Genomic DNA, 27,868 nt, shown 5'->3' on the forward strand with positions numbered 1-27,868 from the left:
ATGCATTGTTTAACCTAATTAGCAACAAATAACCTGATGTGATGCCCACATAAGTGCAATAGTGGTACACAGCCATGGTGAGGAACCAATTGCTCTTGATTTGGCTAACTGATCCACTCAGTGGTACTAGACCCATAGCTGGAGCTGGGAAACAAGTCAGAACCATACCCAAACACAAGCCCACTCTACAATATCAAGCTACCATCAATCACGGGGTATAAGAGGGCCTACACCTATCATACTGTCTATCAAAAAAGTAAGTGTTATCTCAATTTTCTGGGTTCTAACTTACTCTCCGTTGCAGAATCTGCTTCTGTTTTCCAGATAGATGCAGATCCTAAGAAGAGAGCTGCCCCACCATACCTCAAAAGGGGCCCAACTGAAACTAAGGACAAATGGCGAAATAAGCAAGGGTGATGTTTTCCTGTGAACCAGATACCAGCACAAAGGGGAAGGAGACCAACGCAGAGAAAAATCAACTCCTACCAAATCAGAGAGCCAGAGCCTCAGAACACAAAACCAAGCCTACAGAAAGTATTCCAGGAAATTCTCCACAGAGAAGAAACAAAAACCCAAACACCAATGCCTACAAGAAGCATATCACAACAACCTAACCCAGAGTAGACACAAAAAATTTCAAATTCCATGAAAACACCAACACAACTCTATCACTACAACAAGGCAGTGTTCATATCAAATATCACAGTCATCACCCTAAATATTAATGGCCTTAATTCACCCATCAAGAGAAACAAGATAAAGGGTGGATCAAAATATTAGACCCCTCAATCTGCTGCCTTCAAAAAACCCACCTTACCACTAAAGACAGAAACCTCTTCAGGGCGAAAGGATGGAAAACAATATTCCAAGCAAATGAGAATAAGAAACAAGCAGGTGTAGCTATATTAATATCAGATAAAATTGACTTCAAACCAAAAATTATCAAAAAAGACAAAGAAGGCTATTTCCTACTTATCAAAGGAACAATGCATCAAGAGGATATTACAATCATAAACCTGTATGCACCAAACACAGGGGCACCACAGTTCATAAAGCAAAACCTACTTGACAATAAAACAGAAATAACCACAAACACCATCATAGCTGGGGACTTCAACACACCATTATCAGTAATAGATCATCCAAACTGAAACACAACAGGGAAGTAAGAGAGCTCAACAAAACCATACAGCACTTAGACCTAAGGGACATCTACAGAACTTTCCATCCCAAATCCAAAGACTACACATTCCTCTCAGCAGCCCATGGAACATTCTCTAAAATAGGCCATATACTGGGTCACAAAGACTGCCTCCACATCTTTCGGAAAATTGACATAATTCCCTGCATGATATCAGATCACAATGCTATATTGCTAGAAATCAACAACAAAAGACCCACCAACAATCCCAACAGCACCTGGAAACTGAACAGCACACTCTTAAACAATAAATGGATAGTGGATGAAATAAAAAATGAAACTGCAAAATTCCTGGAATTGAATGACAATGAGAACACATCATTCCAAAAGTTATGGGACACAATGAAGGCAGTCCTCAAGGGAAAATTCATAGCACTCAATGCCTTCATAAAAAAGACAGAAAGATCCCAAATCAATAGCCTAACCATTGACCTAAAGGCACTGGAAAAACAAGAAAAATCCAACCCAAAGAGCTCCAGAAGGAAAGAAATAATTAAAATCAGAGCAGAAATTAATGAATTAGAAACCAAGGAAACAATTAAGGCAATTGACAAAAGAAAGAGCTGGTTCTTTGAAAAAATAAACAAGATTGAAAAACCTCTGGCAAATTTGATCAAGCAAAAAAAGGAGAGGCTCCAAATTAATAAAATTCAAAATGAAAAAGGAGAGATCACAACAGACATATTGGAAATTGAGAGAATCATCTGGTCTTATTTCAAAAACCTCTACTCAACAAAACTGGAAAATGTAGAGGAGATGGATAAACTCCTGGATGCATATCACCTACCAAAGCTAAACTCAGAGCAGATTAATCACCTCAATGACTCCATCACACTCATGGAGATTGAAAAAGTAATAAAAAACCTCCCCAAAAAGAAGAGTCCAGGACCAGACAGATTCCAAGCCAATTTTATCAAACCTTCATAGAAGAACTCACACCAATCTTTCTAAAACTGTACCACCAAATTGAAGAACAGAGAAACCTACTCAACTCCTTCTATGAAGCTAGGATCACCCTAATCCCAAAACCAGGCAGAAATGCCACAAGAAAAGAAAACTACCGGCCTATTTCCTAATGAACATAGATGCAAAGAACCTGAACGAAATACTCACAAACCGAATCCAACAACACATCAAAAGCATTATCCACCTTGTCCAAGTGCAATTTATCCCGGAAATACAAGGGTGGTTCAACATATGGAAATCTGTCAATGTAATACACCACATAAACAAGCTTAAACATAAAAACCACATGATCATCTCGATACATGCAGGAAAGGCCTTTCACAAGATATAACATCACTTCATGATCAAAACATTGGAGAGAATTGGCATGGCTGGTTCACATCTTAACATAATAAAGGCAATATACAAAGCTCCAAAGGCCCAATAATACTTAATGGAGAGAGACTGGAGGAATTCCCATTGAGATCAGGAACAAGACAGGGATGTCCTCTCTCACCTCTGCTTTTCAATATAGTTCTGGAAGTCCTAGCCCAAGCAATAAGACAGGAGAAGGAAATAAAAGGGATACAATTTGGAAAGGAAGTTAAGTTAGCTCTATTTGCTGATGACATGATTGTATGTGTAAGAGACCTGAGAGACTCCATCCCAAAACTCTGACATTGATTAACTCCTATAGCAAAGTAGCAGGATACAAAATCAATGCACAAAAATTGGTAGCATTACTGTATGCAAATGACAAAGATACAGAAAAAGAAATAAAGACATAGTCCCATTTTCAATAGCAAAAAAAAATAATAAAATACCTTGGAATAACATTAACCAAGGAAGTACAGGATCTATACAAAGAAAATATAAAAACTCTCAAAAGAGAAATTGAGGAGGACTTGAGAAGATGGAAAGACCTCCCATGCTCCTGGATAGGCAGAATTAACATTGTGAAGATGACAATCCTACCAAAGGCAATATATAGATTTAATGCAATTCCAATTAAAATCCCTACAGTCTTCTTCATAGAGATAGAAAAAATGATCTCAAATTTCATATGGAAAGGCAGAAGGCCTCGTATATCTAAACATATCCTCAGCAAAAGAAATACCTCTGGTGGTATCACCATACCTGTTCTAAAGCTATACTACAAAGACATAGTAATAAAAACAGCATGGTACTGGTATAAAAACAGGAGTATAAACCAATAGAATAGACTTGAGGACCCAGATTTTGGGTCAAGCAACTATAGCTACTTGATATTCCACAAAGGCCTGAACAATATAGGCTGGACAAAAGATAGCATCTTCAACAAATGGTGCTGGACAAACTGGATAACCACATGCAGGAAACTAAAACTTGATCCACACATTTCACCATGCACTACACTCAATTACAAATGGATCAAAGACCTCAACATAAGACCAGAAACTCGAATACTACTGGAAGAAAATTTAGGAAGTACTTTCCATGATACAGGAATGGAAAAATACTTCCTAAACAAAACCCCAGTGGCTCACAATCTTAAACAGTCACTCAACCATTGGGATCATATGAAGCTGAAGTGTTTCTTTACAGACAAGCATATAATAAGCAAAGCCAATAGAATACCCGCAGAATGGAAGAAAATATTTGTGGGTTATCCAACTGATAGAGGCCTAATCTCTAGAATCTACAAAGAACTCAAAATTCTATACAATAAGAAGACAAACATCCCACTCACAAAATGGGGCACAGAGTTGAACAGGTAGTTCACAGAAGAAGATATACAAATGGCAAACACACACTTAAGAAAATGTTCATCATCCCCAATCATCAGAGAAATGCAAATTAAAACAATTATGACATTCCACCTTTCCCCAATAAGGATAGCCAACATCAAAAAATCAAATGAAAATAAATGCTTGTCGAGGATGTAGAGAAGTAGGAACACTCATCCACTGTTGGTGGGAATGTAGGATGGTACAACAACTTTGGAAAGCAATATGGAGACTCCTGAAAAAGCTGACTATAGAAATACCAACAGGCCCAGTTATACTCTTACTGGGCATCTACCCTAAAACGTTCAAACCACAGGCCAGAGAGATTTGCTCAACCATGTTTGTAGCGGCCCAATTCGTAATAGCTAAAAGCTGGAATCAACCCAGATGTCCATCACTAGAAGAATGGATAACTAAGATGTGGTATATCTACACAATGGAATTCTACACAGCAGTAAGAACAAACGACACAAAGAAATTTGAGGAAAAATGGTTGAACCTGGAACAGATCATTCTCAGTGAACTTACCTACAGGTTTTTAAGAGGTCGATGTGTTGCCGGGTTTTTTTTTGTTTTTGTTTTTGTTTTTTTTTCTGTCAGAGAGAAATAGATAGAGGGTTTTTGCAAACATCCAATGGGCTGTCAGGGTCCAAGCAGAGGATGGCTGGCCTTCAGTTAATACCAAAGAGTGGCCTCGGTCAAGACACATCAGTTGCAAGTTTGTGGCACAAACCGAAAATTAAGGAGGAATTTGAGAAACCTGCCAGCCCTCAAACACGTGGAGGCAAGGCCACATGGGCCAATGTCTCCCAGTCCCTTTGGGAGAGCACTCACCTACCCTATCCATTTCATAGGCTCCCTGTTCAAGTGCCAGCTATGGGTCCCTGGATTTTTGCTCTGGGGGCCAGCTGTGGTTTCCCCTGAAGGCATCCAGACAACCTGTGGTGGGTGAGCGCATGACTGCACATGATGAGAGAAACACTCCCGGGAGAAAGTTGAACAGCTCTCTCAGTTTACTGTCAGTGAAATGGGTTTATAAGCATCTGAGGGTGGGGAGAGGGTCCTAAGGGGATTGACCATACCAATTTCATTTCTGATGCCTAATTAGCATATGGGGACATTCATTCTAGCACATAGGCAATGATGAGGGGGAGGAGGTCAGATGATCTAGAGTCTCAGGAGGATGGGCTGTGTGAGGGCTGATGAGTTTCCTAGGCAACTGGACAAAGGTCACAGAGCCTAAATTCAGGTTTGCTGGGATTGAAGAGGGAGTGGCTTCCTGTAGTTTGGGCATCCATAGCCATGCCTGGAAGCTCTTCTGAAGTCAGTATCCAACAACTTCCTCCCAGCTGGAATATTCTCGTGGCAAGTGCTCACTTCCTACCAGTAGGAGCCTTCTCATGGTGAATACTCAGTTCCTCCCAGCTGGAGCCTTCTCATGGTGAGTGCTCACATCATCCCAGTGGGAACTTTCTCATGGAGAGTGTTTACTTCCACACAGGTGGAACCATCTCAAGACAAGTGTCCACTTCCTCACAACTGGAACATTCACATGGAGAATGCTCACTTCCTCACAGCTGGAGCCTCCTCATGGTGAGTGATCACTTCCTCTGATCTGGACCCTTCTCTTGGAGAAGACTCACTTTCTCATGCCTGCAACCTTCTCACAGTGAGTGCTCATTTCCTCACAGCAGGAATTTCTCATGGTGAGTGCCCACTTCCTCACAACTGGAAGCTTCTCATGGTGAATACTCAGTTCCTCACAGCTGGAGTGTTCACATGGTGAGTGCTCAATTACTCACAGCTGGAACCTTCTCATGGTTAGTGTTACTCTCCTCCCAGCTGGAAACTTCTCGTGGTGAATTCTCACTTCTCCAAAGCAGGATCTCACCTTTTCAGTCTCGAGCCTTCTCACTGTGAGTATTGACTTACTTGAATCTGGAGCCTTCTCATGGTGATGCCCACTTCCTCACAGCTGAAACCTTCTCTTGGAGAGTGCCACTTCCTCAAAGGTGGAACTGTCTCATGAAGAGTGCTGACTGCCTCCCAGCTGGAAAGTTCTCGTGGAAGGTGCTCACTTCCTCCCAGGCAGAAACTTCTCATGGTGCGTGCTCTCATCCTCACAGATGGAGCCTTCTCATGGTGCATACTCACTTCCTCAATACTGGAGACTTCATATAGTTAGTGCTTACTTCTACTCATTGAAGCCTTCTCATGGTGAGTGCTGACTTCCTCTTGTTGGAGCCTTCTCATGCTGAATGATCACTTTCCCACACCTGGAACTTACTCGTGGTGAATGCTCACTCCCTCCCAGCTAAAACTTTCTTATGGAAAGTGCTCACTTCATCACAGCTGGAAACTTCTCATCATGAGTGCTCACTTCCTCTCAGCAGGATCCTTCACATAGTGAATACTCACTTCCTAATACCTGGAACCTTCTCATGGTAAGTGCTCACATCCTTACAGTTGCAAACTTCTCATAGATAGTGGTCACTTCATCCCAGAAGGAACCTTATCATGAGTGCTTAATTCTTCATAGCTAGACCCTTCTTTTGGTGAATACACACTTCCTCACAGTTGGAACTTTCTTTTGGAGAGTGCTCACTTCTTCATAAGTGGAACCTTCTTATGGTGAGTAGTGACTTCTCCCAGCTGGAACTTTCTCATGGAGATTGCTCACTTTTTCCCAGGTGGAAGCTTCTCGTGGTCAGTGTTCCTATCATCCCAGGTGGAGTCTCCTCATGGTGAGTGCTCACTTCCTCATAGTGGGAGCCTTCTTACGGTGAGTGCCCAATTCCTCAAAGATGGAACCTTCTCATGGCAAGTGCTCATTTCCTTCCAAAAGGAACATTCTCATGATGAGTGCTCACTCACTTCCTTTCATTTGGAACCTTCTCATAGACAGGACTCAATTCCTCACAGCTGGAGACTTCTCCTGGTGTTTACTCGCTTCCTTACAGTTGGAAACTTTCATGGAGAGTGCTCACTTCCTCACAGGTGGAAACTTCTTATGGTGAGTTCTCACTTCCTCTCAACTGGAACTTTCTCAAGAAGAGTGCTGAGTTCCTCACAACTGGAACCTTCTCATGGAGCTTGCTTACTTCCTCATAGCTCAAATCTTCTCATGGTGAATGTTAACTTCTCACAGTTGGGTCAATCTCGTGGTGAGTGCTCACATCCTTACAGATGGACTTTTCTCATGGTAAATGTTAACTTCCTCAGAGCTGGAGCTTTCTCACAGTGAGTGATCACTTCCTCACATCTAGAACTTTCTTATAAGGAGTGCTTACATCCTAAAAGCTGAAAATTTCTCACCATGAGTGCCTACTTCCTCACAGCTGGAACTTTCTCATGGTGTATCCTCATTTCTTTAAAGTTAGAGCCTTTTTGTGGTGACTGCACACTTCCTCACAGCTGGATCCTTCTCATGGTGATTGCAAAGTCCCTCACAACTGCCGTCTTCTCATGGTGAGTGCTCACTTCTTCCCAGATGAGGCCTTCTCATGGTGAGTGCTGACTTCCTCATGCTGTAGCCTTCTTATGGTGAGTGATCACTTCCTCCCAGCTGCACTGTTCTTATAGAGTGCTCACTTTCTCACAAGTGGAACCTTCTCAAGGTAAGTGTTCACTTCCTCACAACTGAAACCTTCTCATAGAGACTGCCTACTTAAGTACATCACAGCTGGAACCTTCACATGGTGCATCCTCACTTCCTTACAGCTGGAGAATTCTTTTTTTTTTTTTTTTTTTTTTTTTTGTTTTTCGAGGTAGGGTCTCACTCTGGTCCAGGCTGACCTGGAATTAACTCTGTAGACTCAGGGCGGCCTTGAACTCACAGTGATCCTCCTACCTCTGCCTCCCAAGTGCTGGGATTAAAGGCATGTGCCACCACACCTGGCCAGCTGGAGAATTCTCATGGTGAGTACTCACTTCTTCACATGTGGAACCTTCTCAAGGTGAGTGAGCACTTCCTCACAATTGGAGTCTTCTCATGGTGAACCTAATGTGGGGCTCCAGGAACCCAGCTGACAAGTGTTCCATGAGAGGCATTCATTGAGGAGGTAATTGGTGTACATGTGTGGGTGAGTGTACCATCATAAGTTATGAGGAAGACTTTATATTTAATGCACTAAACTTTTCTTCTATAACCTGTACTTGTTTGTCAATATCTCTTCATTCCCTTTCTCTTTCCTTTCACTTTTGGTTCACCAGCGGCTTTTGTATTTCTGAATGGGGCCTAGCAAGCTGCATCTGCAGCTTTTGTATTTCTGAAGGCTTGTGCTTCTCTCCTTCGCTCTCTCTCTGTCTCTCTCTCTCTCTCTCTCTCTCTCTGTCTCTCTCTCTCTCTCTCTCTCCTTGGGCCTATGAAGAAAGGCCAGCTTTTTCTGTCATTATGGAACTTCCCCAGATCTGTAAGCTGCAATAAATATCCCTTCCTCCATAACTGTACCTGGTCTGGAAGTTTATCTCAGCAAACCTGAAGCTATCTATTAGTGGACTGAGATGAACCTGACCATGTGGATATTGATCTTCTGGAACCTTTGTTTTGGAGGAATAGGCATGGACTTGATGTTTGCAACTGAAGGTGTCTTCTGGAGTAAGCCAAATTTTATGGACTATTCTGATGAGAGTCTGAGAATGCTAAATACAGACAACATCAAACTTCAAGGCTTGGCTTATGAGCTTTCTAAGGAAAAGGAAAGACTACAGGGGACATTTTTGGACATAGAATACTGGCATAAGGGCTGGCTGCATCCTGCTGCCCAAGCCCAGAGAGTTTAATTAAAGTTAAATTTGTGATGGACTGATGTGCATAGCTAGAAATATTGAACTGAGAGATTTAAGATTTTTTGGGTTTTTTGTCTTGGTTTTGCAAGGTAGTGTTTCACTCTAGCCCAGGCTTACCTGGAATTCCCTATGGAGTCTCAGGGTGGCCTAAAAACTGATGGTAATTCTCCTACCTCCACCTCCCAAATGCTGGGATTAAAGGCGTGCACCACCATGCCTGGCTGAGATTTAAGATTTTAAGATAAAAGAAAAAAAAAAACTCAAACAAGTTAAAATTACAGCCACTAAGAGTAATTTTAGGTTATGGTGGTTCAGTTTACATTGTTTTTGTCTCTCCTTGCTATGCCTTATACCAGTTAAAAAATGTTTACTCTGTGCCTTTATATGTTGGAAGTGTTTAACTTGTTTGATTTTACAGGTCTTAATATCTTAAATTGGTCATGGCTGTGGGGACCTTTAAAATTAAGCTGAGTACAATTTATATATAATGTGTGATGGTTATAAATCTATTGGGAGCCAGGGACAAAATGTGGTGATTTAACTAGATGGCCCCCCTCCTGGCAGCGTGTGCCTGACCCTCCCCTACTGGGAGTTGGTGGGTAGTCCACCTCCTGGGAGACTGCCATGTGGCTCCCTTGGACTGACGCAGGTGGGGACAGGGGAGAAGTCCACCCTCTCATGGTGACTGGGCTCACTGATATTTTTCTTTCAGTCGATAACTTTTCCCATGCCTGTTGGGCATCAGCACATGCTGGGAAAAAAATCTAAACATGCAATTAGCCATATGATTCAATGCTTTGCCACCCTTGAACTACCTGACCAAATTAAAACAGATAATGGCCCCTGCTTCATAAGCAAGACCTTTGTAGATTTTCTCCAGACCTGGAAAATCTCACATTCCACAGGCATCCCATATAACCTCCAGGGCCAAGCTATCGTTAAAAGATATAATCAGACTCTCAAGTCTCAACTACAAAAACAAAAGGGGGAATCCTTACCCCCACATGACCAACTAAAAAAGGCATTATTTACCCTAAATATTTTTAATTTTTCTAAAGAAAATAAACAATTATCCCCTTTTCAAAAACATTGGTCCTCATCTGTTACCTACAGTTCTATCTGGGTAAGATGGAGGGACCCATTGACTGGGGCTTAGAGAAGACCAGACCCGCTCCTCACAGCAGGAAGAGGGTTTAGATGTGTCTTCCCTCAAGATAAAAAAGGAGCCATTTGGCTTTAGACTTCACCTGATAGATGCTTTATATACTAGTGTTGAAAGTTAGAACTCGTTTGGAGTGTCATGTAGATTTTCAATGAAATTGTGTTACATCTAAAAAATATAATGACAGTCAACAGCATTGGGAAAATGCATTTAAGAGATATTTGGCATATGATAATATTTCCTTGGATCTGATTCAGTTGCATTCAGAGATTTTGTCTTTGCAGAATAATCATCTTACTTTTGATGCAGCTAAAGCTGCTGATAACTTAATATCTGCTTTTAAGTCTACCTTGCCTGGATTCAATTCTCTTATTTCTTGGATAAGAAGCTTTACTGCTACAAGTGTTTGTCTTTTGCTTATTCTGTGTCTGCTGCCCATACTCATTAAATGCCTTTTGAGATCCATTATGGACATCTGTGCAGAAGTACATGGATACAGCTATGGATTGACCCCAGCTTTTTAAAGCACCTGCAGAGGTTGGTAATCAAAGACGGGTAAGATTCTCTCAAGTTAGGTCAACCTAAGACAAGGCATGAATGATGGAATCCATGTACTGATGACGGGTAAGGCCTAAATATTGTAGAAGAAAACCTAAGACAGACACAGTCTTCCTGCACCGAGGCCCAGAAGGACCTGGTTCATAAAAAATAAAACAAAGGGGGAAGGAATTGTTTAGAGCCATTTGGCTGGCCTTGTATCCATCGCTGTGGGCCATTTGACAGCAAGACTTTAGTGCCTACATGTAAGCAAGATTATTCAGTATTACTGATAAGAGCTGGCCATTCCTTAAGATTTATGTTTGTGCTACTGAGATCAAAGGGTTTGTTTGTTTCCCAACCTTAGGATAATCTTTTGTACTGAGATGTGATTGAAGTGCAAAAACTCTATAACAGGAAGGAGTTTTTTAATAAAAACTTATGTGAAGCCCATGAAACTTTTTTTTTTTTTTTTTTTTTTTTTGAGATAGGGTCTCACTCTAGCCCAGGCTGACCTGGAATTCACTATGGAGCCTCAGGGTGGCCTCGAACTCACAGCAATCCTCCTACCTCTGCCTCCCAAGTGCTGGGATTAAAGGTGTGCCCCACTACACCCAGCCCATGAAACTTTTGTCCATGGGAAAACTTTGTAAAAAGAAAAAGACCCATTTGAGTACCAGCAAAAGACCTAAAATATCTGGGCTTCCCCGGCTGCTTGCAGTACAGTTGCCCATACAACCTTAAAAAATTGCTCAGCCACCTTCCCCATCCCCATCCAGCTTTTCGCAATGTTTCCTCTGTAACTTGCATTTGGGCCCGCCTTCCCCTAATAATTCCAGTATAGATGTGGGGTACATTTATCCTTCCTTATGTACTTTTAACACAACTGAGCCCAATGTTCAACACTGACAGCCTTCTGGAATGGTTTATGTTTGTGTAGGTGGGATGGCCTATGACTTTCTGCCCACCAATCGGATGAGCCTTTGTGCCCCAGCCACCTTAATCCCAGATGTAGATATCATTCCTGGAAGCTATTTTCCCTGGCTGAGGTAGTCCTACAAAACAGAAGGGGACTAACCCTACTAACAGCTGAAAAGGGAGGCATATGCTTGTTTTTACAGACAAAATGCTGCTTTTAGGCCAATAAATTGGGAATCGTCCAGGACAAGATTAAGAGGCTCCAAGAAGACTTGGAGAGGAAGTGACAGGACCCCCACAACAGCCCACTGTGGATGGGCTTACATGGCTTCTTACCCTACCTCCTCTCTTATTTAGGCCCCTTCTTCCCCTCCTCCTTATCCTCACTGTCGAGCCTTATGCAATTAACAAAATTACACAATTCATTCACCAGTGGCTAGAGGCAATAAAACTCCATCAGGTTGAGATACATTATCACAGACTGACAACTCAGGAATTAAGTTCTTCAGATGACCCACTGCCACCTCCTCTGCCCTCCATGTGACCAATGATGGGTAGGATCTCAGACTGATTGAGACAACCTAAGACAGGCCATGGTGTGGGTTCTCAGTGAACTAAACACCTGGTACCCAGTGATGGGTAAGATCCCCAGAGGGGGACAACCTAAGACAGGGCCATGGTGACTAATGCTCTTACAAAAACAAAAGGGGGAGATATTGGGCCTTGAGACACCCGGGCATGAGGCCTAGTGGAACTTCCTGAGCCTAGCTAAAGTTTGGTGATCTGCCTCGGACTCAGCAAGATGCCTAATGGCTTCTGGTCTGCTACTTCCACACAGGAGTTGGAATTATCATTTCAATAGTCACAGTTTACTATTGGCCCTTACTTTCCTCCCCATCCTAGAATCCCCACCTTCATCCCCAACATTATATAGGCAACTTCTTGTAACAATAAAGTGAGTTCCTACTTCCACAAGACTCCCGACACAGTGTGGCTTTTCTCTGGTGACTAGGAGAGGTTCTGAGTAGTCCAGCACTCATTCCCCCTCTCCTCAACCCCTTGGGAGGAACCAGTGGGTCTGGTCACTTCTCAGCACTAGTTACCCACATGGGAGGAGCCTGGCACCTTGCAGCTAAAACTTTCTCTTGGTGAATGCTCACTTCCTCACAGCTGGAACATTCTTATGGTGAGAGTTCACTCCCTCACAGCTAGAATTTTCTCATGGTGAGGCTTCACTTCCTTCCAGTCAGAAGTTTCTCATAGTGAATGCTCACTTCTTCAAAGCTGGATCTTTCTCATGGAATGTGCTCACTTCCTCACAGGTAGAACCTTCTCGAAGTGAGTGATCATTTCCTCACAGCTGGAGCTATCTCATGGTGAATGCTGACTTCATCACAGAGGGAACTTTCTCATGGTGAATGCTCACTTCATTAAAGCTGGAGCCTTCTCATGAGGAGTGCTCACTTCCTCCCAGCTGAAGCCTTCTCATTGTGAGTGCTGACCTCCTCATGCTGGAACCTTCTTCAGTGACTGAGCCTATTCATGTAGAATGCTCACTTCCTCACAGATGGAATCTTCTCTAAGTGAGTGTTCACATTCTCACAGCTAGAACATTCTTATGGAGAATGCTCACTTCATCACAGCTGGAACTTTCCCATGGTGCATGCTCACTTCCTTACAGCTGGATCATTCTCATGGTGAGTACTCACTATCTCACATGTGGAACCTTCCCATGGTTCAACTGGAGCCTGCTCATGAGATGTGCTTACTTCCTCACAGATGGACACTGCCCATGGTAAATGCTCAATTTCTCACAGTTGCAGCTTTCTCATGGCAAGTGCCTACTTCCTCATGGCTGCAGACTCTTCATGGTGAGTACACATTTCCTCACAGAAGGAATCTTCTCATCTTGAGTGCTCACTTCCTCACAGCTGGAGCCTCCTCATGGTGAAGACACACTTCCTCATATCTGGAGCCTCCTTATGGTGAGTGCTTTTTACCTCACAGCAGGAACATTCCCATAGTAAGGGTTCACTACTCCATAGCTGGAAACTTCTTATGGTGAATTCTCACTTCTCCAAAACTGTAACTTTAATATTGTGAATCTAAGTTCTTCTGGCTATAGCGTTCTCATAGTGAGTGCCCACTTCTTCACAGCTGAGGCCTTCTCATGGTGAGTGATCATATCCCCTTAGCTGGCACCCTCTCATGGTGAGTGCTCACTTCCTCTCAAAGGGAACATTTTCATGATCATACTCTCTTCACCCCAGCTTGAATCTTTCTATGGAGATTTCAATCCCTCACAGTTGCATCCTCCTCATGGTGAGTGCTCAATTCCTGTCAGCTGGACCCTTCTCATGGTGAATAGTCACTTCTTCATACCCAGACCCTTCTTATGGTGAGAACTCACTTCCTCACAGCTGGAAACTTCTCATGGTGAGTGCTCACTTCTTCACAGGTAGAACCTTTTCATGCTCACTTCCTCCTAGCTGGAACTTTCTTATGGTGAGTGATCCTTTTCTCACAGCTATAGCCTTCTCATAATGAGTACTCACTTCCTCATATATGGAGCCTTCTCTTGGTTAGTACTCACTTCCTCACTGCTGGAAACTTCTCATGGTGAGTGCTCATTTCCTCCCAGTTGGAGCTTTCTCAGTATGAGTGCTCACTTCTTCAAAGCAGGAGCCTTCTCATTGTGAGTCACACTTCCTCGAGCTGGAGATTTTCACTTCCTCACAGCTAGAAGTTTCTCATGATGAGTGCTCACTTTCTCAAATCTGGAAACTTCTCACAGTGAGTGCTTACTTCCTCTCCTCACAATTGGAACCTTTTTATGGTATGTGCTTACTTCCTCCCAGATTGAATCTTTTCATAATGAGTGTTCCCTTCCTCACAGCTGGAGCTTTCTCATAGTGAGTACCCACTTCCTCACAGCTGGAGTATTCTCATGGTGAGCACTCACTTTCTTCAAGATGGAGCCTTTCCATTGTGAATGCTCATTTCCTCAAAGCTGCAACCTTCTCATGGTGAGTGCTGACTTCCTTACTGTTGGAGCCTTCTCATGGCGAGTGTTCACTTCCTCACAGCTGGAGCCTTCACATGGTGAGTGGTTAATTCTTCTCAGCTGGACCATTCTCATGGTGAATACTCACTTCCTCATACCTGGAGCCTTCTCAGAGTGAGTGTTCACTTACTCATAGCAGGAATCTTCTGAGTGTTTGGGTTCCCTACTTCACAGCTAGAACTTTCTCATAGTGAGTGTTCATCTTTTCCCACCTGGAACCTTCTCATGGCAGTGCTTACTTCCTCAAACCTGGAGCCTTGTCATAGTGAGTTCTCACTTCCTCTCAGATGGAGCCTTCCCATGGTGAATGCTCAGTTTCTCAAAGCTGCAACCTTCTCAAGGTGTGTACTCACTTCCTCGCAGCTGGGGAAATTCTCATGGTGAGTACTCACTTCATCTCATTGAAGCCTTGTCATGGTCACTGCTCATTTTCTTATGGAGAGTACTCACTTCCTCCCTGCTGAGGCCTTCTCATGGCGAGTGATCATATCCTCTTAGCTGGTACCCTCTCATGGTGAGTACTCACTTCCTCCCAAAGGGAATCTTCTCATGATGGGTCCTCATTTCCTCCCAACTTGAAACATCTCATGAAAAATACTCAATTCCTTACAGCTGCATACTCCTCATGGTGAGTGATCACTTCCTTTCAGCTAGACCCTTCCCATGGTGAATATTCACTTTCTCATACCTGGAGCCTTCTCATGTTGAGTGCTCACTTCTTCACACCTGAAACCTTCTCATGGTGAATATTAACTTCCTTACAGCTGGAGCCTTCTCATGGTGGGGGCTCACTTCCTCACAAGTAGATCCTTCTTTTAGAGAGTGCTCACTTCCTCATACATTGAGCCTTCTCATGGTTAGTACTCACTTCCTCACAGCTAGAAACTTTTCATGGTGAGTGCTCACTTCCTCCCAGCTGGAGCTTTCTCAGTATGAGTGCTCACTTCTTCAAAGCAGGAACCTTCTAATTGTGAGTGCTCACTTCCTCACAGCTAGAACTTTCTCATAATGAGTTCTCACTTCCTCAAAGCTGGAAAATTGTCACAGTGAGTGCTTAATTCCTTATCTCACACGTAGAGTCTTCTTATGGTGAATGATCACTACCTCCCAGCTGGAGCCTTCTTACGGTGAGTATTGACTTCCTTACTGCTGGAACCTTCTTATGATGTATACTCACTCCCTCACAGTAGAAGCCTTTTCATGGTGACTGCTGACTTCCTTAAAGCTGGTGTTTTCTCATGGTGAATGCTCATTTTCTTGCAGTTGGAACTTTCTTATGGTGAATACTCACTTCCTTCCAGCTGGAGCCTTCTCAGGGTGAGTGCTCACTTTCTCATAACAAGAAGCTTCTCATGGTGAGTACTCACTTCCTCACTCTCATGGTGAGTACTCACATCCTCACAGCTGAAATCTCATGGTGAATGCCCACTCCTGGAAAACTGATGTTTTCTTATGGTGAGTGCTCATTACCTCCCAGGTGGAATCTTCTGATTGTGAATGCTCACTTCCTCACAAGTGGAGCCTTCTCATGATGAGTCCTCACTTTCTCACAGCTTGAGCCTACTCACAGTGAGAGCTCACTATCTTCCTCATAAAATGAGCCTTCTCACAGTGAGTGCTCACTTCTTCCCAGGAGGGGCCTTCAGATGGTTAGTGCTCACATCCTCCAAGCTGGAGCCTTCTCATTGTGAATGCATACTTCCTTGTGGCTGGAACTTTCTCATATTGAATGTTCACTTCCTCACAGCTGGAGCCTTCTCATTTTGAGTGTTCACTTCTTCATGGGTAGAACTTTTATGGTAAGTGCTCACTTCCTCACAACTAGGGCCTTCTCATGGTGAGTATTAAGTTCTCCTTGCTGGTGCCTTCTCATTGTGAATGCCTACTTCCTCAGAGCTGGAACCTTCTCATGGTGAGCACTTACTTCCTCACATCTGGAACCTTCTTGTGGTGAGTGGTCACTTCCACATAGCTGGAACTTTCTCATGGTGAGGCTTTACTTCCTCCCACCTGGAAGTTTCTCATGGTGAATGCTCACTTCTTCAAAGTTGGATCTTTCTCATGGTGAATGCTCGTTTCCTCATGTCTGGAACCTTCTTATAGTGAGTGCTCACTTCCTCACAGATGGAGTCTTCTCATACTGAGTGCTAAGTTCCTCCCTATTGGTGCATCCTCTTGGTAAATGCTCACTTCCTCACTGCTAGAGCCTTACATGGTGAGTATTCACTTCCTCAGAGCTGGAACCTCCTCATGATGAACACTGACTTCCTCACAGTGAGAGCCTGTTCATGGTGAGTGCTCACTTCCTCATAGTGGGAGCCTTCTTATGGTGAGTGCTCATTTCATCCCAGCTCGAGTCTTCTGCTGGTGACTGCTCACTTCCTCCCAGTTGGCACCTTCTCATACTGAATGCTCACTTATTCATAGGTGGAGTCTTCTCATGGTGAGAGGTTACTTCCTCACTGCTTGAACCTTCTCACAGTGAGTACTCACTTCCTCATAGCTGGAACTTTCTCATGTTACGTTCAAACTTCCACCTATCTTTAATCTTCTTGGGGTAAATGATCACTTCCTTACAGCTGGTACCTTCTCATGGTGAATGCTCACTTCCAAAAAGCTGGTGTTTTCTCATTGTGAATGTTCACTTCCTTCCAGGTGGAACCTTCACATTGTAATTGCTTACTTCCTCATAGGTGGAGCCTTCTCATGGTGAGTGTTCACTTCCTCATATGTGGAGACTTCTCATGGGGAGCTCACTTCCTCAAAGCTATAGCCTTCTTGTGTGAGATCTCACTTTCTCAAGCTGGAACTTTCTGAGAGTGAATGCTCACTTCCTCATAGCCTGAGCCTTCTCATTGTGAGTGCTCACTTCCTCACTGCTGGAACTTTCTCATGGGTAAGTGTAAACTTCCTCCCAAGTAGAACCTTCTCATGGTGAATGCTCACTTCCACACAGCTGGAGCTTCTCATCATGAGTGATCACTTCCTAAAAGCTTGCACATCCTAAAAGTGCGCACTTTCTCCCAGGTGGAACCTTCTCATGGTGAGTGCTCACTTCCTCATTGCTGGAACTTTCTCGTGGTAAGTGCACACTTTCTCCCAGGTGGAACCTTCTCATGGTGAGTGCTCACTTCCTCATTGCTGGAACTTTCTCATGGTAAGTGTACACTTTCTCCCAGGTGGAACTTTCTCATGGTGCGTGCTCACTTCCTCATTGCTGGAACTTTCTCATGGTAAGTGCACACTTTCTCCCAGGTGGAACCTTCTCATGGTGAGTGCTCACATCCTTACAGCTGGAGCCTTCTCATGGTGAGAGCTCACTTCCTCACAGCTACAGCCTTCTCATTGAGATTGTGCCCTCAAATGAAGAAAGGGTCAAAGTAAGCCAGTTTATATAAATGAATTTATTCCATGTTGTATCCTGAGGATCTAATCATTTCAAAAGGCTTTACCTGTTAATCCAATGGCTTTGGCAGCTAGGCTTAAAAATATGAATTTAGAGTAGCCACAGATATTCACAAAATAGCAATACCTACATAAGATAGTGAGAAGAATGAATGGATTTCCAGGGAAGAAATAAGAGTTTGGCAAATGGATCACTGTATGGTGGTATCATTCAACCTAAAATATCCTAGATAAAACAGATGAGAATGGGCAAACCACCCAAGATCACAACTCACATACTGAGAAATGGCAGACGTTTTGCAAAGTGCTGAAAGATGGACTTATGCTAAACACTCCAGGACAAGGTCAGTTATAGTCCAGAAGAGCATGTGGGAGATGTTGGGAGAGGTGGGAAGGTTGTCAGTGGTAGCCAGTGTCAGAAGGAGATTCTGCTTATGGTTCAGAGGCTTGTAAATACCCTTTGAAAGCAACTGGGAAAGAGAAGTTTTACACATCTGTTCTCCACAAAGACATAAATGTAAAATATTCTTGCCTAGCAAATTCATAGTTCTAGGAGTGTTAAGTATTATTTTCCTGCCTCTCTTTAATCATAGTTTAATGCCTTTGGAGCCCATATCCACAATAGTTGCAGTTTGCAGCTAAGGAACATTCCACAATATTAAAAATTTATATGACACTTAAGTTGTTTTATGATATACTTCTAAATTAAGCATACATGAAGAGAGGTACTGATCATCTTATCCCCACCTGAACTGTGTCATAAGTGATGTTGCAAGTTAATCATGAAATATTTTGATTATTTTACAGCAATAACTTATACCACTAAAGAATTCAAATGCAACTAGCAAAATACAGGTATTATATCAAATTCAAATATCATAAATATTTTCAAAGTGATGCCAGTATTGATTTACAACAAGAAGCTGAAAAGAAAGTAACAAAATTTGTGATGAAAAACTATTAAATTTCAGAGTACTATCAATAAAACAAATTATATGAAAAGTTAATTACATTTTTCTAAAATACACATAAAACACACACACATATTTTCTTATCTGACCATGATAACATCTGGACAACAAACTAAGCCCCTAAATATGTGTAATGACTATAAGTTATTATAGTAGTTCATACTTTTCTGACTTACAATTGTTTTTAAAGCACACACCAAAATGTTTGTTTATGAATATATAGGGAAATATTTAATAGGTGATGATTAGATTTATATCTTCTTGAATCCGTGGCCCATATAGGGATATATGGCATATTTCAGATATTAGGAGTTTCGTCAATTCTTCCATATGTGTATGAAATGAATATATGCAAATAATACTATACAAACATAGCAGACAGCTTCAGGTTCATTGAGATGAACTTCCCAACCAAGCACAGTTATGGAGAAAAGGATATTTATTGAAGCTTACATATTCTGGGGAAGCTCCATAATGGCAGAAGAAGCTGGCCTACCTTGACAGGTCCAAGCAGAGAGAGAGAGATAGAGATGCACAAGCCAAAAATCAAAAGCCACACAGCACAGCACACTTCAGTAACTCCAGCTAGATACACTTTGCATATCTTTAGACTGAAATCTGAAACCTACCACCACACCTTAAGATCAGCCAAGTGAAACTGCCTCCAGCCAGTTGACTGCAGATGCAAACTACAAACGAATAAAACAGTGAATATATTGAGGGCCATCTATTCAAACTATTACAACAAATAAATAATATCCAAGGGTAAAATGGAAAATAAAATACCTGAAAACTACATTTAGTGACATTATCAGCCTGTTTCACCATAATAGTCTATTGAAGACTAATAGCACAATAATTTAATATGAACAACAATGTTTATTTAATTTTAAAGATATTATTTAAGTTCAATGTTGAATTGAAATTTTTACTTACTAAGAAAAAGTACTATATCTTTCACTTATGTTTCACTGAATAATGATAGACAAACAAACCTTCAAGTGCTCACAAGGAATGGTAGGATTCATGTAGCTTAAGGTCCTTTTTCCAGCTTCACAATTCTTTAGTCATTGTTTGCATTTGTTGCTTGGTGGTTTTCCTTCCTACCAACTAGGAATGGAAATGGTACTTGACACCAAAGCTAACTTAAGCTGAATATAGATATGAGAACAGAAAAATGCGTCCAGTTATACTGGGAGTTCCCTAAATTAGCTGCTACATAAAAATGTGACATTTTAAAAGGTGAATCATAAACTGTCTAATTTGACATTTATTAAATCTGAGAAGCATATGGCTTAGGACTTAGATCAATAAAAACTTTTATCATGGAAGAATAATATCCCTCTTAAAATTTGCCAGTTTTCAAAATTACCTGTGTATGGCTGGGTTTTAGTTTCTTTTAATATTAACTTCATAATTCATATTCCTTTTACTTATCCTATATAGACTTCTCTCTTTTCTTGACTCTTTCTAGGTCTTTATGGAGACAGAAAAACTACAAAAGAAAAAATAAAAAAGAATCATCTTAGTAGATCTTGATAGGCTGAGTCTGAGGGATCAAAATAAATAGTTTAGTTCAGAATAGAAAAGGAAGATCATATTCTTCTCTATATTAAACAAGCATGCATGTGAAGAACTTCTGAAATCTATAGACTATCATCATGAGATGTATAACTATGTTTATCATACTGGTTTATTCCTCTGTGGAGAACAATCATCTTAACTGGAAGCTGCTATGACTGCAAGTGCCATACACACACACATACACGTACATGCATAAGCACAAGCACACACACACACACACACACACACACACATGTAATATGATATTTCAGACATAACCAGCTTTTAAGCATTATATTCATTTAAAATTCACAACAGTAAAAGCACTAACTATTCCAACCCTAGGGAAGGATCAAAGCTGCTTTCATCAAAGTGTGTTGGTGAATACAGTCAAAAAAAGTGATTCTTTCCATATGCGTCCAATATTAATGTAATATGCAGAGTTTAATATTTTAATTACAATAGGTCACAAACTCTTCCTTATGTCAAGAGAAACTTTCTAATGATGAAAAGAAGTGATTCAATTAAATGTTACTGGTTTATGTTCTTATGATCTAATTTTGTACATTTTTAAGGGGATAGACATCACCTGAAAGTGTTATGAAATTATTTAAGATATGACAGTTTATTGGAATTAATGATTAGTGAAGTTACCATCTACTTTACATGGCATCTGAATAGAAGTTTAATCAAGATATACCTAGAGGTTGGAGAGATGGCTTAGTGGTTAAGGCACTTGTCTGTGAAGTCTCAGGACCCAGGTTTGATTCCCTAGTTTCCACATAAGACAGATGCACAAGGTGGCACATACATCTGGAGTTCATTTGCAGTGGCTAGAGGCCTAGGCATGTCCATTCTACCTACCACTTTCTCTCTCTCCCCCCTCTCTCGAATAAGTAAGTTAATTAATTAAATATTTTAAAAATATACCTAGATGTCATGAGTCACAGTAATTACTATATTTAAAGTAATTAGAAAATGGTTATTCATTAATTGATGAATGAGTAGCAGACTGAAATAAATAAAAGACTGAAGGTACATGGATGTTTTGTTGAAAATTATTATTGAAATTTTCAGATAATAGGCACTTTGTGATTTTGATAGAGAAACATATATCAACTGTTCTATTTTGGGGGGAGCCATAAAATAGATGTATTGTGTACTGAGGGGAGAGAGTAGAAAAGATAGCAGCCCCTATACTGGGCCATACTCAGTGGCAGCTTTTTGTTCCATAGGCTTAAAGACAACTTTGAGGAAGCAGAAGTTGTTTGGAAAAACCCAGGTATAGTTGCTCTAGACAGTATGATGGGTAGGAGAGATGATGGGAAGTGTGAAGGTCCCTCACACCCTCCATTTTGCCTCAGAGTGTGTCCTGGAACACTGGGGTGGAGAAAACACCACTTTCATTCTTGCTTCTTGGAATTGTTGACTTCCATGTAGTGATAGAGAACCACAAGCAAGAAAAGCGACATACCTAGCATGTTGGTGAAGATGGTGAGCTGCTCGTCCATGATCACCCTGACCAGCTCCCTCACCTATTCTTAAGAAAAGATTAGTCATGAAATATCTCAAACCAGCAGGTAACAGACACTGAAGATACCATGATGCTAAGACTCTACCAGGAATGAAAGTCATGAAATACTGATATAGACAACCCTGAATAACAACAGTGACCCTTGGGTATCAGTTAGTTTCTTGCTCTTATCTGTCAAAGTGTCTAACTCTTGTCTTTACCTGTATTTACAATGCATGTTTACATGAATCAGGTCCAAATCCTAAGGACAAAGACCACATCCTGAATTTCTGGTTGTTCTATTTGATTTATAATGTTACAGAGGTCCACTTTTCTGTCCAGAAATTCATTTCTCATTTTCTTTATTTGTCTTAGGATATTCATGTTGATTTGTCATATCAATGGAAGTAGAAAAATTGTAAATTGAATCTTACTAAAAACTGAATTTCTAAGTGGGTTTAAATTAGTTTATATCAAGATAAATTAAAATGTTAAACAGAAATAGAAAAACACCTTATTGCAGAATATAAGTTTAATGTCTGGCAGTTTTATTTAAACTAAATTAAAATTCAGAATCATCTAAAATGAGTCAGATTTAGGCAAAGCATTTACCTCATGTATAAAATGCAAAAATGTTTAAATCTAACAAATTGGATTCAGGTTCTCCTGATTTGGTATCCTTTCCAGAATGGCTTGACACCCATGTTTAACAGCCCAAACAGCACAATGAAGGTAAGATGGCCCTGTAGGAAGCATTTAACAGACTACATGATGAATGCCCCAAATCAGAATTTTATTATCTTCAAACATGAAATTGTCTGTTGTAGAAAGGAATCAAAATAATACAAACTGAATGTTTTTCTAGAGAAATGGTGGCAGTGTAGTTACTCATTATAGTCCATATTTTTCCATATACATTTCCGTCCATGCAGCTACCTCTGCACTGGCTGAAATGACCTTAGTAAGGCCCTCTGGCTAGTCAACACTCCTAGAGTGACTCCTTCAGGTGGAGCCACTAACTCACCACTTGAAACCGCTTAAGAGGAGGTCCATAGGAAGTTTCTACTAGAATCAATTATTTTGAAATCCATCATGGTTCAGGTCCGTATTTGTGTCAGTCACCACCAGACACTCAACTCTTCAGCCTCTTACTCCAAGACTCATCCCAATGTGGCTTCCATCAGTGGCTCAAAGCTTCAGTTTCTAATGTTGCTAGTCCTTCTGAATGTGCTAAACTAAATCCCAAGTAATCAAACATTTACTTGATCCATGGTTCTTTAATGCTTGAGAGATCCCCTGCACATGGGGCTTGAACTATTTAGAGGAAGGATTGCCTTAGTGACTGAGAGCATTCGTGGCATTTAGCTGACATGGTTTGGGGATTGTAAATGGCTTAGGTGCTTAATCATCTTGAAGAAGATGTGTACTATCTAAATTTCTAAAGGTTCATGTCCAGCAAGAATATGGGTCTATATAATTGGTAAAGAATTGACTTCCCAACATCTTCTTTCTCTGGTTCTTTATGATGGTGATGTTTTGTTGTACTTACTATGGCATGTATGTTTCTTTTAACATAATACAAGCATTAGATACTGTGGTAGCTTGAATGTGAATGTATGTTCCCCATTGCCTGAGATATTTTTGATTAAGTTTGCAACTTAAGTCTCCAGCAGCCTGATGGAGGAGGTGTCACTGGAGGCAGATCTTAAGTACAGGACAAAGGAGTAAGTATTGCGATAATAGAGTTTTTGTGTTTTTTTAAATTTGTGCTGCTATGGTTGAATACATATTCCAAATATCCAAAGGCCCATGTGCTAAAGGTTTGTTCTCCAGTATGGAAGTATAGAGATTTGGTATGATAATTGTAATTAGGTTATTATTGGCAGTGGTGTCTTCATAAGGGTTTAATGAGGATTGCAAAAAATTGCCACGAGAATTGGTTGTTATGACAAAAGCAAGACTGGCTCTTGAGCTTCTCTGGTTTCCTGTGTTACTATGGAGAATTCTTCTCTTGCACATGCTTGCTGCCACAGTGTTGTCAAGTATGGTGTGACAGAAGCAGAAGGCTCTTGCCAGAGCCAGGCAGATATTGAGTCTTTAGAAACAAAAACTAAATAAGGCCCTTTTCTTCCAAAGTACCTGTTCTGAGGAACTGTTTCACCCACAGAAAATGGATTAAGAAACTTGCTCTTCATTATTACTTCCAGAATTATTCTTCATTCCTTGAGCAAAATGAGTCTCTCATACTAGCACTAGATACTGTAGCAGTTTGAATGTGAATGTATGTTCCTCATAGCCTAATATATTTTTTCCTTTTTTAAAACTGTATGTACATACATATTTTATTTTATTATTTTCATTTACTTACTTAAGAGGGGGGAGTAGATAGAGAGAATGGGCACATTAGGGCTTCCAGCCCTGCAAATGAACAACATACGCATGTGCCACCTTGTGCATCTGGCTTACATAAGTTTTGGGAATCAAACCTGGGTCCTTTGGCTTTGCAGGCAAACACCTGAACTGCTAAGCTCTCTCTCCAGTTCATGAGATATTTTTGATTAAGTTTGTAACTTAAGTCTCCAGCAGCCTGGTGGAGGAAGTGTCACAGAGGGCAGATCTTAAGTCCAGAACTAAGGAGAGCAGTAGGAGCTCTGGCTGCCCTTGTTTGTTGGCTGTTTGATGGTCTGTGTCTGCTTGGATCTATGGAACTAGGCCAGTTTCTTCCAATATTAATGATGTTTCCCTGGATTCTGTAAATCTGAAATAAACCCTTTCTTTCCTCCTTCTGGTTGAATGTTTGTCCAGCATCTGAAACGTTACTGCTACAACAACAGGTAGTACTGAGAGCAGGGCCATTGCTATGATGAATCTAACCATGTGAGTTTTGGTCTTTTGGAACTTCTCTGTGGGAGAAATGTGGAAGTATTTGGTTTTTTGGGATGGAGAAACCTTGAAGTATTGTAAGGAGAGCTTGATTAAAAAAATATTATGGTGAGAATTGGAAATGCTAAATGCAGAGAGAATTGTGCACTATGAAACGTTGGCTTTTGAACTTTTAAAAGGGAAAGAAAGAACTTTGTTCACACTGGACTTTCTGGTGAAAGGGTCGGTTGTGTACTGTCCTGAGAAATTGATCAAGGTTGAATTTAAAAGTAATGGGCAGAAAGATATGACAGATGTATAGATTATCATAGGAAAAATTCAGACAAGTTTGAAGTAACTGTCGTGGAGACTGTTTTTAGGTTACTGAAGCTTCAGTTGTTAAACAGATTACTACCATCAAGGGTGTGCCAACTGTTTGGCATTGAAAAAGATGGAAATGATGCCTTCAGGGTGATCCACTGAAAGGAGGTGGCTTGATAAAAGAGTTCTAAAGGAGTATACTGCTCTTCAAGGTTAAAATTTAGAGAAGGTGTTACTTGGAATGGATCTTAAGTCCAGTTCTAAGGTGTCCTCAGAGCAGTTTGAGCTCTGACTGTTGGTGTTTGGTGGTGTATCTCTGCTTGGATCTGCTTGGAAGTGAGCAAGTTTCTTCCTCCATTGACAGTGTTTCCCCTGGATTCTGAAAGCCTGAAATAAACACTTTCCTCCCATAAACTACTTCTGGTTGGATGCTTTCTTTGAAACATGAAGGTAACTGCAAGTACTGTGCCATATTTAATGCCTTCTTATATACCACTATGCCTACAATAAAGCTAAGCTCCTTTTCAACCCCATGCAGAATTTCATTTCCATGACCACATGGCCAATGGATTTTTCAAATCCAACTTCTTCTACCATTTATACTGTCACAATCTAGACTTTGTTATTACAATTACTGAAGAACCTTAGTGATTTTCCGTAATTTTTACTTCCAATATCATAAACTCTTACCACAAGGCCTGTCCTCTTAGGTTTCTTTCCATAATCCCTTCTCTAGATAATGTCTGTTCAAATTTATTTTCTTGGGAATGAGGTTTGTTTTAGAAGTTCTTTTTTCCCACCTGCCTTTCCATGCTTGCCCAGATGAAAGAATGTCATGCCTTTATATGTGTGACCAAAGAGCAGTGTGCCTTTTCCCATCTTGTCTCTTATATTGCCACTGACCTGAAAAAGAATATTCCTTACACAATAAAGAAAGCGAAAATTAAACTAGCGTTCCAATCTACACACGTTAAGTGTGTCTTTCCATGTGTCTCCTTAAGTGACAAAGTTATAAATAATTTCATTTTATGTTTAAAAAATATTAATATGCAAAATTCAATAAGTGCTAAGAATAAGTAACTATTGAATGTTCACCACTAAATGAAATATTTAAAATATACTCTCAAAACTTTAGGGAACATTGCAGAAGAGAGAATAGAAACAAAATAAGAGACAGAGGATGGGGAGAAATGCCTCAGAACACTGTCTTTTTGATATGACGTGGCCACTGCATTTATGACCTCACAGTTACTCTCATTAGCTATAGAGGATCTGCACAATATTGAGCCCATCAACATTCCATCATGAATGGTAGAAGGGGAGAATTATATCAAAGTCAAAGAGGGATGACTAATAAAGAATACAGGGTTCACTGGAAGCAGGAAAGGGAAAAAAACTGACAAATGATGTTGGGAGGGAAATATGATTAAAAGATATTATAAACATGTAAAAATAGTCAATAAAAGTTAAAAAGATTCATAATTTTTTCTGGTAAAGAGGAAGGAATAAATGTACAAGTGACAAAGAAATATAGTAAAATTCTGTTATAAAGAAAACTGTCCACATATCTTGTGAGGTCCAACTAGATATATTTTCTATGAAATGTCTGTCTTTACAATGTAATGAAACTCTCATCACAATTTAAACATTTGTGGGGACCAAAATGTTTCTCTCTGAAATTCATATGGGTCTTAAAGGCAAAGGTTTGGAGATTGTTAATGTAATCTAAGAATTGCACCTATCAATGTTCCTCACAATGAACATCAGACTTCTTTGCAAAGGATAACAAGGATTTTTTCAGAAAGAATTGATGTTTACTGATTACCTATGTAGCACTTAAAGCTCTAACTATATTTTGTTTGGAATTTCAAAACAAGAAAAATAATTGCATAATGATCATTATTCCTCTTTTGGGATAAAAATATAACAGACAAGAGGGCATAAACAGACTCTCCTCATTTCATTCTACCTAAGCAAGTAGCACTGGGAGTCTAGCATGAGACACAACTCTGATATCAGTATCTGAATGACTTCCATTGGTGAACATTGGAAATGAGAACTCTTACAAAGGACAGTGCTATCTTCCATCATGTAAAATAAAGTAAGGAGGAAATAAAATAAGGGAAGAAGGCAGCTATAAATGAAATGTCACATTTGCTATTGAAAGAACAGCCTTTTACCTTTGTACCTGCTGAAGCAGTGCCAGCTGTAACTGCTTCTGCAGCATTGAGAGGACAGAAGAGCAGCATGGGTAGGTCCTGTAGAAAACCAGGTCCTCAGGGCAATGGGAGGACAGTGATCAGTGCCAAGATATAGGAGGGCAGCTCCTGAGCCCAGCTTTACCTGTCAGCTAATTTATTACTCAAGTTGAGATTTATTGACCAGGTTCTACCTCTGCATGGCAAAGACAATAAGTCAGTGAATTCACTCCATGCTCATACTTATCTCAAGCTTGTCCCTACTCCAAAATTGTCTTTCTTCTAATGGGTCCCCCCAAGCCCCTGAGTAGTCTCTTAATATGTTTTTATAGAATTTATAACTATTATTTGCAGGAGGATTGATTTGTGATATTTTCCACTGACTGATCACCTGTTTTTAAGCTGTTACCTCACTTAGAAGTAACATTCCCTAGGTTGTCAGGTAATGCTCTATTTTCCTAGCATTTTAATTTCTTGTATTTCTGAATATTTTCTATGAATTTGGAAACTATTTTATTATATATTATATTAATTCATTATGCATGATAATATATATATGTGCACTCTATATGAATATACATACATAGTACTTCTTTATTAAAAGTCCATTATATTAATTTTAATATATATTTTATTATGTAGAACACAAAGATT

General features: G+C 40.6%; 1 protein-coding gene across 1 annotated transcript; it reads right to left on the reverse strand.

The window, feature by feature from the left end:
• Positions 1-21,723: 21,723 nt before the first annotated feature.
• Positions 21,724-27,265, reverse strand: LOC101601146 (dolichyl-diphosphooligosaccharide--protein glycosyltransferase subunit 4-like). Its single transcript, XM_012949615.2, has 2 exons — positions 27,197-27,265; positions 21,724-21,855 (listed from the first exon to the last, which is right to left on the reverse strand). The coding sequence occupies exons 1-2, from the start codon at positions 27,263-27,265 to the stop codon at positions 21,724-21,726; spliced, it is 201 nt and encodes a 66-aa protein (XP_012805069.2).
• Positions 27,266-27,868: the final 603 nt, after the last annotated feature.

This window comes from Jaculus jaculus, chromosome 10 (genome assembly GCF_020740685.1).
Source record: "Jaculus jaculus isolate mJacJac1 chromosome 10, mJacJac1.mat.Y.cur, whole genome shotgun sequence".
NCBI lineage: Eukaryota > Metazoa > Chordata > Mammalia > Rodentia > Dipodidae > Jaculus > Jaculus jaculus.